This window comes from Pogoniulus pusillus, chromosome 4, assembly GCF_015220805.1.
Source record: "Pogoniulus pusillus isolate bPogPus1 chromosome 4, bPogPus1.pri, whole genome shotgun sequence".
NCBI lineage: Eukaryota > Metazoa > Chordata > Aves > Piciformes > Lybiidae > Pogoniulus > Pogoniulus pusillus.
This window is the reverse complement of record NC_087267.1, coordinates 48,232,169-48,243,934: the sequence shown is the minus strand read 5'-3', so window position 1 is coordinate 48,243,934 and position 11,766 is coordinate 48,232,169. Positions and strand designations below refer to the sequence as shown.

Genomic DNA, 11,766 nt, shown 5'->3' with positions numbered 1-11,766 from the left:
GCAATCCAAACCAGATGTTAGGGAAGGATTGTTTGCAGTGAGGGTGGTGAGACACTGGCACAGGTTGCCCAGGGAGGTTGTGGAGCACAGAATCACCCAATGTCATCAAAGATCACATTGGTTGCTTCTGTGCTCCACAACCTCCCTGGAGGTGTTCAAGGCCAGGTTGGATGTGGTCTTGAGTGACCTGTTCTAGTGGGAGATGTCCCTGCCTGTGGCAGGGGGTTGGAACTGGCTGATCCTTGAGGTCCCTTCCAACCCAAACCCTTCTGTGATGCACTCCTATGATTGTTTAGGTAATTTTCCGGCATGCATCACCAGAAGCGATGAAGGGAAAGGGCCTTAAGCTGCACCAGGGCAGGTCTAGGTCGGTTAGGAGAAGAAAGCTCCACAGTGGCACAGGATCCGTGGGGAGGTGGTTGAGTGCCCATGCCTGGAGGTACTTGAAAGCGGCCGAGCCGTCGTGCTGAGAGGCGTGGTTCAGTGCCAGCCTTGGCAGAGACAGGTAACGGTCGGACTGGGTGATGACCTTAAAGGTCTTCTCCAACAGAAACGATCCCGCCTGGACAAGGCTGGCAATCTGCCACGCTCCGCCAGCGTTCACCCAGCGCTCCCGGCTGGAGGCGAGGGGCAGCCCCACCAACCGAGAGAGCCCCGAAGCTGTCCCCTCGGCCGGCTTCTGCGAGGAAAGCAGGCAGCTTTTCCTCCCGTGGATCGGCTCAGGACGGGACTCCTCAGCAGCGCCAGCCCCGCACACCCACCCTGCCGCCATGGCCGCGCCGCGGGGCGGGGCGAGGGCTGCGCCTGCGCCGAGGCGGCCATGGCGGCGGCCGGGGAGCTGCCCGCGGCGGCGGGGGCCCGCCTGGAGAGCGTGCGGGCGCTGGCGGGCCTGCTGCGGGAGGCGCAGCCCAGGTAGAGGGGAGGAGCGGCCGCCCGCCGCCACCTGGGCCGGGGTGTCGGCCGCGGGCAGCGGCGGTGCCGGGAGGGTTGGGCGGCCTGGGAGCCGGTGCCTGCTCTCGCCTGCCGTCTGCCCCCCACGGGGTCCGTCGGCTGCGGGCCGGGGTCTCCACCGTGGCAGGGAACCTCAGTGTCGAGAGGGGGCTAGAGTATAGAAAAGGACCCTCAGTGTAGAGAGGAGGCTACAGTATAGAGGAGAGGGCTAGAGTGTCGGGAGGGCCCTTCAGTACAGAGGAGAGAGTGTAGAGGGGCACCCTCAGTATGGAATGGAGGTCTCCATCCCTGCTGTCGAATCACTGTGTCCTGTCCCGTACCGTCCCCGCCTGAGGCCGTGTGAGTCCTGAGAGTCACCCGTGGGGCTTGATGCGAGTGCGGGGCCCTGTCCGTGCTCTCCTCTCCTCCGTGGGGCAGGCGGTGTGGCCGCGCCGCTGCGGCAGGCTGCAGGCGGGGAGGAGAGCTTCGCGCCCCAGCCGGAGCTGGCGGCGGTTTCTCTCCCAGGCAGGTACGCTCAGCTGGGCTGGAGCTGTGGGAGCAGCCGCTGTGGGGCAGAAAGCCGCAGTGAGCCCCGCGGGATCGCTAAGATGTGCTGAGCGAGAGTTTAATGCCCAGCCGAGGCCTGGGGACTGCTGTGTTGATTGTAGGCAGGACTTGCCTAGGGCATCCTTTGTGCCGCAGGATGGGCTGCAGTGCCTTTGGAGAGGAAAGTTTCAATGCCCCTGAGCCGATTTCAGATAGAGAGAGGAGGCCCAGGCTTGCTGGAGCAGGTAGGAGGCCTGTGCTGGGCTGTGGCTCTGGTGGTGAGGCCGGGGGGACCTGTGTGATACCCCGGCTGAGGCTGGCGTGCAGAGATTCAGCTGCATGGCTGGGTTAGCAGCAGCAGTGTTCCTGGAAGGTCAGAGGCAGCATAGGTAGGTGTGAAGCTTGTCCTCGCACTTCCAAACAGTAGCTGTTTGGAGGTTGTTACATGTAAGAATGAAGGCATCAAACCTTTTTACCCTGTGGTAAATCCCTGGTGGTACTTTGTTCTCTAAAGTGGTGTTCATCTCGGTTTGCCTCACAAGAGAGGAGGCCCTGTGCAGGCCTGCACTGTAGGTGCTTGCGCCACCTGGTTCCTGCCTTCTTCCCCCAAGCCTCTGCCTCTGTCTTTGGCACAGGAGCAGATATTTCCTGAAATATCAGGCCCAGCCTTCATGGCTTTAGGAAGGGCAGGTCCTGCCTGCCCAGCCTGAGCTCCTTTTATGATCAGGTTCCTGCCTGCTGAATGTGGGGCAGGCTGTGGCTGGAGTCTGCCTGGGCTGCAGCAAAGCCTTTGGCACCTCTGCCACAAGCAGCTCCTGGCACAGCTGGCAGCTCCTGGGCAGATGCACTCTGATGTGAGTCACTAATTGGCTGCAGGGCTGGGCCCAGAGAGTGGTGGTGAATGGTGCCACATCCAGTTGGCAGCTGTGGTGTCCTGCAGGGGTCAGTGCTGGGCACAGTCCTGTTCAATATCTTTATTGATGATTGGAGCAGGGGATTGAGTCCAGCATCAGTAGGTTTGCAGATGGCACCAAGCTAGGAGCAGCTATGGAGCTGTTGGAGGGTAGGAGAGCCCTGCGGAGGGACCTGGCCAGGCTGGATGGGTGGGCAGAGGCCAAGGGGATGAGACTGAGCAAGGCCAAGTGCAGGGCTCTGTGCTTTGAAGTTGGAGTTCACTGTGACCTGTCCTCTTTACCATCTTTATCAATGATCTGGCTGAGGGGATTGAGTGCACCCTCAGTAAGTTTGCAGATGGCACCAAGACAAATGGCTGTGCTGATGTGCTAGAGGGTAGGGAGGCTTTACAGTGGGATCTGGAGAGCTTAGGCTGATGAGCTGAGGCTAACTATATGACATTCAGCAAGGCCAAGTCCCAGGCCCTTCACCTGGGTCACAATAACCCCATGCTAAACTGCATATTTGGGGTTGTATGGTGGAAAAGCTGCAACTTGGAGAGAGACTTGGTGATGCTGGTTGATTGTTGACTGTACATGAGTCAGCAGTGTGTCCAGGTGGCCAAGAAAGCCAGTGGTGTCCTGGCTTGTAATAGAAACACTTTGGCCAGCAAAAGTAAAGGGGGATCCCTTTACTCATTGCTGCTCAGGCAACACCTTGAATATTGTGTTCAGTTCTGGGCCCCTCACTTGAGGAATCATATGGAGGTGTTGAAATGTGCCCAGAGAAGGACAGCAAGGCTGGTGAAGGGCCTGGAGCACATGGCCTGTGAGGAGCATCTGAGGGAGCTGGGCTTGTTCAACCTGGAGGAGACTGGAGAGAGACATCATGGCTCTCTGCAACTCCCTGAAGGGGGTTTGGAATGAGGAAGGGGCAGCTTCTTCTTGATGTCAAGCAACAGGACTACGGGAAATGGTTCCAAGCTGGGAACATCCACAACCTCCCTGGGCAACCTGTGCCAGTGTCTCACCACCCTCACTGCAAACAACCCTTTCCTAACATCTGGTTTGGATTGCTCCTCTGCCACTTCAAACCCATTCCTCCTCCTCCTCCTCCTCCTCCTCCTCCTGTCATTCCCAGACCTTGTCAATAGTCCCTCTCCAGCCTTCCTGGAGCCCCCTTCAGACACTGGAAGGCCACTCCAAGGTCTCCTCCAAGCCTTCTCTTCTCCAGGCTGCACAGCCCCAACTCTCTCAGCCTGTGCTCAGAGCAGAGCTGCTGCAGCCCTCTCAGTATCTTGGTGGCCTCCTCTGGGCTGGCTCCAACACTTCCATGTGCTGCTTGTGCTGGGGGCTCCAGAACTGCCCCCAGGACTGCAGGTGGGGTCTGAGGAGAGCAGAGCCAAGGGGCAGAATCCCCTCCCTTGCCCTGTGCCCACACTGCTCTTGCTGCAGCCCAGCACAGGGTTGTGTCTGGGCTGCACTCACACTGCAGGCTCCTGTGGAGCTTTGCATTAGCCCAGATCCCCAGGTCCTATTCCTGAGGGCTGCTCTCAACCATTCCCCAGCCAGCCTGGAGCTGTGCTTGGGAGCACAACAAATGTTGCAGGGGTATTTCCAAGTTTCCAGTAGGAAGGGTAATTGTCATGATAGAAGCTCCTGATAGCATTTTGATGTTTTTTTTTCACTAGACATGTATTTATTTCAGAGCAATGGCAGAAGAAAGTACATTTCGAGGTCTCCTGGAAATCCTGACAAGTGCCTCGGGTGAAATCGAGCAGGCCTGCAAGGACTCTCATGAACTGGTAGATCTAGATGCCTGCCTGCTGCTGCTAACAGAGTGTTTCAGATGTTTGAGGAATGCTTGTGTTGAGTGTGCCAAGAATCAACACCTCCTGAGGTATAGTTGTGATCTGCTTTAACCCATGCGAAAATACAACCTTGTGACATCTGTATGGCTTGGTGTAGGGGTTCTGTGTTCCTTGAATTATTGACTGGTATTTCCTGCTTGATGCAGTCACTCGAAGTGAGATACACAAGAAACTGAAATAATTGACCTCTTTGTAGCTCAGAGTCTGGGGCACTGCTGAGTAATAGGACATAGTGTTTGTCCCCATACTATGAGTTTGTTATGCAAGTTATTTAAGCCTTTTGGAAGTCTGGCTGGAGAACTATTCTTTTTTATCTTTCATTTCTTGAATTTTTTGAATCACATAATGAATAAGTTAATTAGCTCTTCACCATGAGAGTGGGAGAGCCTGGAATGGGTTGCCAGGGAGGTGGTTGAGGCCCCATGGCTGGAGGTGTTTAAGGGCAGGCTGGCTGAGGCTGTGGGCATCCCACTCTAGGGTAGGGTGTCCCTTCCAACTCTGACTGATTCTGTGATAATAAGTAGTCTTAATTATCAGTAATGGGATTAGTATACACTTTTAGACCAGTCTGGCACTCATGTCAAAGTATTGCTTGTGATATTGTGCATATCACAGATCTGTGATATACACATATATGTGTACAGGTAAGCAGATACTAATGGATAGTAACAACTCTGTCTCCTTAAGTGATATATCCTCATTTTGCTTTTTGCTTTGCTGTGTTACAGCGTTGATGGCAGCTGGATATGACCAGCTGTCCTTTCAGTTAGCCTACCTGCTGTTGGTTTTGTTCATTTGATCTTAAAAAACCAAACCAGCTAACAAGAAGAAGCATGTCCAAACAAAACCCCCGAAACTGACCTAACTGATCATTAAGAGCGGCTGTGGAGTACATTAGCTTGGACTGGATGATCTTGGAGGTCTCTTCCAACCTGATTCATTCTATGACATTCTTAACATTTGTTTTCTTGAAACTTGTCAGATTTGCTTTGTGGAACTAAAATTGTGCAGCTGGGAGTTGTTAGGATTTCCCTTTTCAGTGGCATGACAGGTAGAACGTAGTTAGGGATATGTGTGTTCCTCTGGAACTTAATGAAGTTCCACTCAGACATCCAGCCTGCTTCTGAATTAAAATGTGCTCTGGTTGTGTACATTTTTACACAAATAAAGCTTTTTAAATTACAGGAGTAGCCTACTGATTGCTAACATCTAGTATAGAAGAACAGCAAAAAGAGGTGAAGGGATACTGTGCTCTAGAGATACTGTGTCCAGGATTGTTATTGTACAGGCTAACACAGTAAACTTGTTTAGTTTGCTGCTGGTGGTTGTAATCACAGAATCAAAGAATGTTACAGGCTGGGAAGGACCTCCAGAGATCCAGTCCAACCCACCAGCCAAAGCAGGATCACCTATTGTAGTCCAAACAGGAATGCATCCAGGCTGGTCTTGAAAGTCTCCAGAGGAGACTCCACACCTGCCCTGGGCAGCCTGTTCCAGTGTTCCATCACTCTCACTGTGCAGAAGTTTCTCCTGATGTTGAAGTAATGTGGGTAGTCAGCTGAGTAGAAGAAACTGGGTTTTATTTCAGTTTCTGAAGACAGTAGGTGCTTGCTCTTAACTTCACTGAAAAGTCTTCTCATTTTATTTAAGTGTATTTCATGTCAAGTGTCTGTTGTGCTTTCTTTCCAATCTGATAATAGGAACTTGGGTCTCATCTCTGCCTCTGTCCATTTGATCAAATTGCTTCATGGAATTAAAATCAAAGAAGAGCTGTTGCTGACTGGTAAGGCTGTGCATTGTGGTGAAGTACATAGCCTGTGCTGTGGTTTTTGACATGAGAACTCTCTTGGTGCTGTGATGTCACCTCACTCGTGTTTTTTTGTCATAAATAATCTTAAATTGTTTCTTGGATTGCTGTTAGGATTTGGGGAGACCTTTGCTTACACTGCCTGAAAAAAAATCTCAGCTGTTGCCTATGGATTGTTAAGAAAGATGTGTGGAAACTTCTTTAATTAGTCAGAGTGTTTGAATTGCAAAAAGAAGTTGTTCCTGTAATACCTCTACTCAAAATATCCTCTGCTGCTTTGCTGGTTGTTCATATTTGATCTGCAAACATAATCACAGACTCACAGAACTTCTTAGATTGGAAAAGACCTCCAAGATCATGGAGTCCAGTCATTAGCTTCACACTGACAAGTCCTTGACTAAGCCAAATCCCTCAGCACAACATCTAATCACTATGAATCACTATGGTTGGAAAGGACCACCAGGATCATCCAGTGCAACCTTCATCTCTAGACCACAGCCTCAAGCACCACATCCACTCTCCTTTTAAACACCTCCAGGGATGGTGACTCCACCACCTCCCTGGACAGGCTGTTCCAGTGCCTGACCACCCACTCAGTAAAGAACTCCCTCCCAGCATCCAACCTAAACCACCCCTGATGCAACTTGAGGCCATTTCCTCTTGTCCTATCATTAGTAACTGGGGAGAAGAGACCAGCTCCAGCCTCACTACAACCTCCTTTTAGGTAGTTGTAGAGGGCAATAAGGTTCCCTCTCAGCCTCCTCTTCTCCAGACTAAACATCCCCAGCTCCCTCAGCTGCTCCTCATAGGTCATGTTTGCCAGACCTCTCCCCAGCCTCATCACCCTTCTCTGCACTTGCTCCAGCACCTCAATGTCCTTCCTGCACTGTGGTGACCAAAATGGGACACAGTACTTGAGGTGTGGTCTCATGAGTGCTGAGTACAGGGGCATGATCACCTCCCTACTGTCTGATTCTAGGAAACAAATTTTGGCTGTGGCTTCTTTGAAATTAGTTTTTAATGTTCATTTCTGTGCTGTGGTTGCTGGCCAGTCAGGGCAATACCTGCTAGAGCCAAGTACTCATTTGAGTTGTGTTCACATTTTCCTGATGGAAGAGGCTTTTTCTTTTCAGTTTGTGCAATGAGAGAAAAATCTGACTCTGGTATCCTTCCTCTTTAATGGCAGCTATTGTTACCAGTTCCTCCCAAGCTCATTTCAGAGAACAGGAAGGCATTTTCAGGAATTCTCTTTGCAGATTGTGTTTTGCTGGGTGTGCACATGGAGCTTGGTACATGGTGCTGAGCACGTCTTTACCCTCTGTGGTTGCTGAGAGGAGGGAACATTTGGTTTCTCTTGCTGCTTTTGCTTCTTTTCACTCCTGTTGCTTGGATGAGGTTTTTACTGGGTTCCTGCTACTGCTTTTCTATCATTTTGTGAGAGCAGGGAAACTACTGTCATGCAATAGCTTACCCTCAAACACCTTTATTGAGCTAGGAAAAAGCAGAGAAGTCCAGGATACCCTTTTCTTTTTGCTGCTGTATTTGCCTCAAAATGAAGCCACCATAATGCTTAAGCCACACTGACTCCTTCGCCCGTAGCTGGAATCCTTCTCCCAAGGAAGGATCAGCGATGCTAGCGTAGTCCTTCAGTGTAGGAGGACCCAGAACTAAACCCTGTGGGTGGCAAAAAGGAGACCTGCTTGGTGACTGTAAAGAGGAGGAACTGATAGACACAAGGGATGACTTTCAGGCTGTGTCACAAGGTTGAATGGGGAGAAAAAAGGCGTGGAGGGCAAGAATGTCCTACCCCAGAGTTGAGAACCCCTCCACAGATCAATAAGAGAAAAGGAAAAGCAATGGGGACTGAAGCGTTGCTTTTGTCCAGCCATGCATTGTCCCTGCTAGGGTTCTTGACCGCAGTACGCTTGAAAGGCTGTCCTGGAGAAGTGGGCTTCCCACCCTCAGCTTATTCAAAGCGTCGGGAGCTGCGGTGTGAGAGTAACACCTTTCAGTGGTGGCTCCCAGCATCTGCAGGAGACTGAGCAGCCTGTGCTTCATGTTGGTTGCCTGAGGTTTCCCTTTTAGTTTTGTGGCTGCTAACCCCTCCTAGATGCTTGTCTGCTGTTGTGCTGCTGCTGGGATCTGAAGCAGCAACAGTGACTGTTAGCAGAAAGAAAGCAGAGGGTGAAACCCAGTAATTTGATTAACTTCTTCAGGCTCCTTTTCTTATCCAGAGGATGCTGTAAAACCTCTCTTTTATCAGCACTGAAAATTAGGGGGGTACTTTTACCAAGACATTTTTAATGTCTTTTGACTGCTCTACATAGCTGTTCAACAAATTATTTTGAGTTGTAACTAAAAATTGATGTATTGACCCAGGATAGGTAGTTTGTGTGAGACTGTAGGTAGCATTGATCTCATTGGGAAGCATCTTTGAGCGTGACTTAGGTATTCCATTGATGTTATGAAAGGACTTTTTTCTTCTAAACAAGCAAGTATTGCTCATTCTGTGCTGAGTCATCCAATGAACTTGGTTCTAGCTGAAATTCAGGCTACTGCCAAGAGCCACCAGGTCCTGCAGACTGTACCTCAGAGATTAACAGGTACATTCAACTGTGGATTATTAGCCATGCTTTCAAAAGGGAGGCAGCTTGCTAAACAGAGGGTAGCACTGTTGAAAGAAAAGAAATCCATTAAATTAGCAAAGTTGCTGTGTTTATTAACTATATTTCTAATTCATGATTCTCCTCATAATTCATATGGGAATGGAGTCATGGCTAGAGTAGCATGTGTGTTTTGTTCTAGCAGATAATTAGGTGTTAAGTGGAATATTTCATACAATCAAGCAGGTTGGAAGACTTCCAAGCTCACCCAGCCCAACCTATCACCCATCCCTGCCCAATCAACCAGACCATGGCACTAAGTGCCCCAGCCAGGCTTGGCTTCAACACCTCCAGGCACGGCCACTCCACCACCTCTCTGGGCAGCCCATTCCAATGCCAATCACTCTCTCTGCCAGCAACTTCCTCCTCACATCCAGCCTAGACCTGCCCTGGCACAGCTTCAGCCTCTGTCCCCTTATTCTGTTGCTGCTTGCCTGGCAGCAGAGCCCAACCCCACCTGGCTACAGCCTCCCTGCAGGTAGTTGTAGAGAGCAGTGAGCTCTGCCCTGAGCCTCCTCTTCTGCAGGCTGCACACCCCCAGCTCCCTCAGCCTCTCCTCACTGGGCTGTGCAGTGAGAATGCTTAAGTTAGCAGATGGAAAAGTGCTTCAGTCCTGCCCTATGCTGCAGTTTGACAGCTGCTCTGTCTATAAGTTTTGGTGAGTATTGCTGTAGGTGTTCAGTGAACTGTGTTTACAATACCTACAGCAAGGGTTACAGATGTGCAGGCTTCACCTTTCCTACTGATGTCAAGGGGATGCTGCCTTTAGTGGGCAAAGTTCTCTTGATTCTGTGATTCTCATGTCTCTTCTCATAATTGCTTACAATGCAAAATAGTAATTTCTCTGAAGCAGTTCATGTTCTGTTGTGCTATGTGATGGAAACTTGGTCTGAGGGGGTGCTGTAGGATGGGGAAGATTGGTATGTGGCTGGTCAGGCTTAGGGCAACAGGCCAGTAGTTGCCAGGTTACCAGAGATAAGAACAGAGCCTGTGAGGTCTCAAGTGTTAAATCTGAGGAAAACAAGTGCCTGCAAGTACCATCCCTGTAATCAGAGGCCAGAATGTGGTGTTGGCTAAACAGTATGTGGAGCCAGCAGTGACCTCGAAAGGCTCTGCAGAGGATAACCAGCTGCAGAGGGGGTGAATATGGTGAAGGCTCCCCTCACTAGGGGGTCGTGCAACCACCGAAGGCAGCAGTGTGCATGGGCAGTGGGGAAAGTCGTTATGTAGCAGACTGTGAAATAAGAGAGGAGCTTGGTTCGGCCTGCTGGGTCCTACTGGCCAAGGGCACAGAGTTCTGTGCGCAGGTGGCTGAGCTGCGCGCAGCTCCAGGCTCACCAGCGTGGCAGGCGCTGGCCACGGTGTGGCTGCCTGCCTTCTGGACCGGCAGCTGGGTGCCTCTGCTGCCTGTGCATCCAGGAGCTGTGCCAGTGGCACAGGGTGAGCACAGCCTGCCCTTCCGTCTGTACAGCTACTTGGGATTGCTTGTCGTGTCTTACTCAGCATTGTAGCTTCTCCTTTTATGGCTGTAGCATGTGAGCCATAGGTATTGTGTATATCTTTCTCCCTATGGTTTTGATGCTTAAGCTACAATAAAGTATTGACACTCTACCCATGTGTGAGAGCATTCCCTGGTCCCCAAAGAACTCGCTGGAACAGGTGCACAGAGTAGGCCAACAGCTAGGCGAATGCAGGGCTGTGATGCTCAGTGATGTTTAACAAGAGCTTGGCAGTCTGTAGCCTTTTCTCTGAGTGTCATAAAGACTGGTTTCTGTCAGATGGATCACTCTTACTCCTAAGTGTGTTCTGTTGTCCTGTGACTATAGCAGTCCTACCTCCTCCTCTCTGCAAAAGATAGAACATCCCAGTCATGTGGATGAAAATTCAAGTGCTCCTTGGACACTCTCTGAAAACTGAGTTTCACCTCAGTGTTCTCAAACTACACAAGCCGAAGGTCTGGGGAGTAGATGTTTGTGTAAGGAGGTGCTTAACCTTTTAGATTATGAAGCTTGGGTATTCCTGGTGGGAAGACAGAGAAGATGACAAATGCTTTGCCCCTCTCCCCAGTTCAATTTGAATATGGATTGAAGGTGCAGAAGCTCTGCCGGCTCATGTGGAAATGCTGTGTGCATGAAGGTCTGTTGCATTTCTTTGAGACCACATGTGAGACCACAAATAGCTAATAAGATGCTCAGATTTTTCACTTGGAATCTTAGGAAAGAAATCTGAAGTCTCTGCAGAGTATAGATTTGATCAGTTTTTCATAGTATCCTCTTGGTCACTTTTGGTTTACTTATTTCTTTAACTGAAAACCCCCAAAAGGCCTCTTCGAAGCAAGCTTTGTTTGTTTTCTGCTGTGCCTACCCAGAACACTTGCCAGAGGAGCAGGATAATGAAGCTGCCAGATGAACTCTCACTGAACTTAAAGCACACCCAGATCTCTTCAGAGCAAAAAGGAGCTGAGTATGGTAGGGATTGCTGCAGCAACAGGAAATACCCTTGTCAGAAGCCCAAGTAGAAAATCTCCTTCACTTCATAGCATGTGTCTTGGTTTGATTGTGGGCTTGGTTTGTTGTTTTGGTTTGTCTTTTTTTTTCCCCCCTTTCCTATGGCAAATCTTAAGCTTTCCAGCAGAATATAGCAGACTTTTTGGAAGGTATGTTGAGGTTTCTCGAGAAGATGAATCTAGATTCTAGAGTGTGAGGTCAGGATTTATGAATCATCTATGAAATCTGGAAAAGAGCTGATATATTTGTCTTCAGTAAGTTGCAGCGAGGGCACACCTATTTTGAAGCCACCTGATGTTCAGGCTGTGTCCTATTTCGTCCTTTTATTGATCCCCACCCCCACCTCATCCTGTTTGCAAATCGATCTTCTCAAACCTTTCACCACTTCAGAATATTACTGGTGCTGAAAAACTTGCTTTGAATTCCAACGTAATTGCTGAAAAAGCATTTATCTGCCAAAATACTTTCCTCTAGGATGAAAAGGCATTGAGCACCTGATAATGACCCTGCACGGGACAAGTTGTTGCTCAAGTTCTCTCAATGAGATGT

General features: G+C 50.0%; 1 protein-coding gene across 3 annotated transcripts in view; it reads left to right on the top strand.

Moving 5' to 3' along the window:
• The first annotated feature begins 807 nt into the window (after positions 1-807).
• ATXN10 (ataxin 10) overlaps positions 808-11,766 on the top strand; it is a 112,937-nt gene continuing 101,978 nt past the window's right edge. For 2 of the 3 annotated variants that reach the window (XR_010302180.1, XM_064142826.1), the window contains exons 1-3: positions 808-912; positions 4,078-4,269; positions 5,941-6,023. Coding sequence is in view for 2 of the 3 variants with exons in the window: in XM_064142826.1 (XP_063998896.1) it covers positions 821-912; positions 4,078-4,269; positions 5,941-6,023 (367 nt within the window). In the remaining variant the exon portion in view is untranslated. The remainder of the gene's footprint in view (positions 913-4,077; positions 4,270-5,940; positions 6,024-11,766) is intronic. The other variant, XM_064142827.1, reaches the window with a different exon arrangement.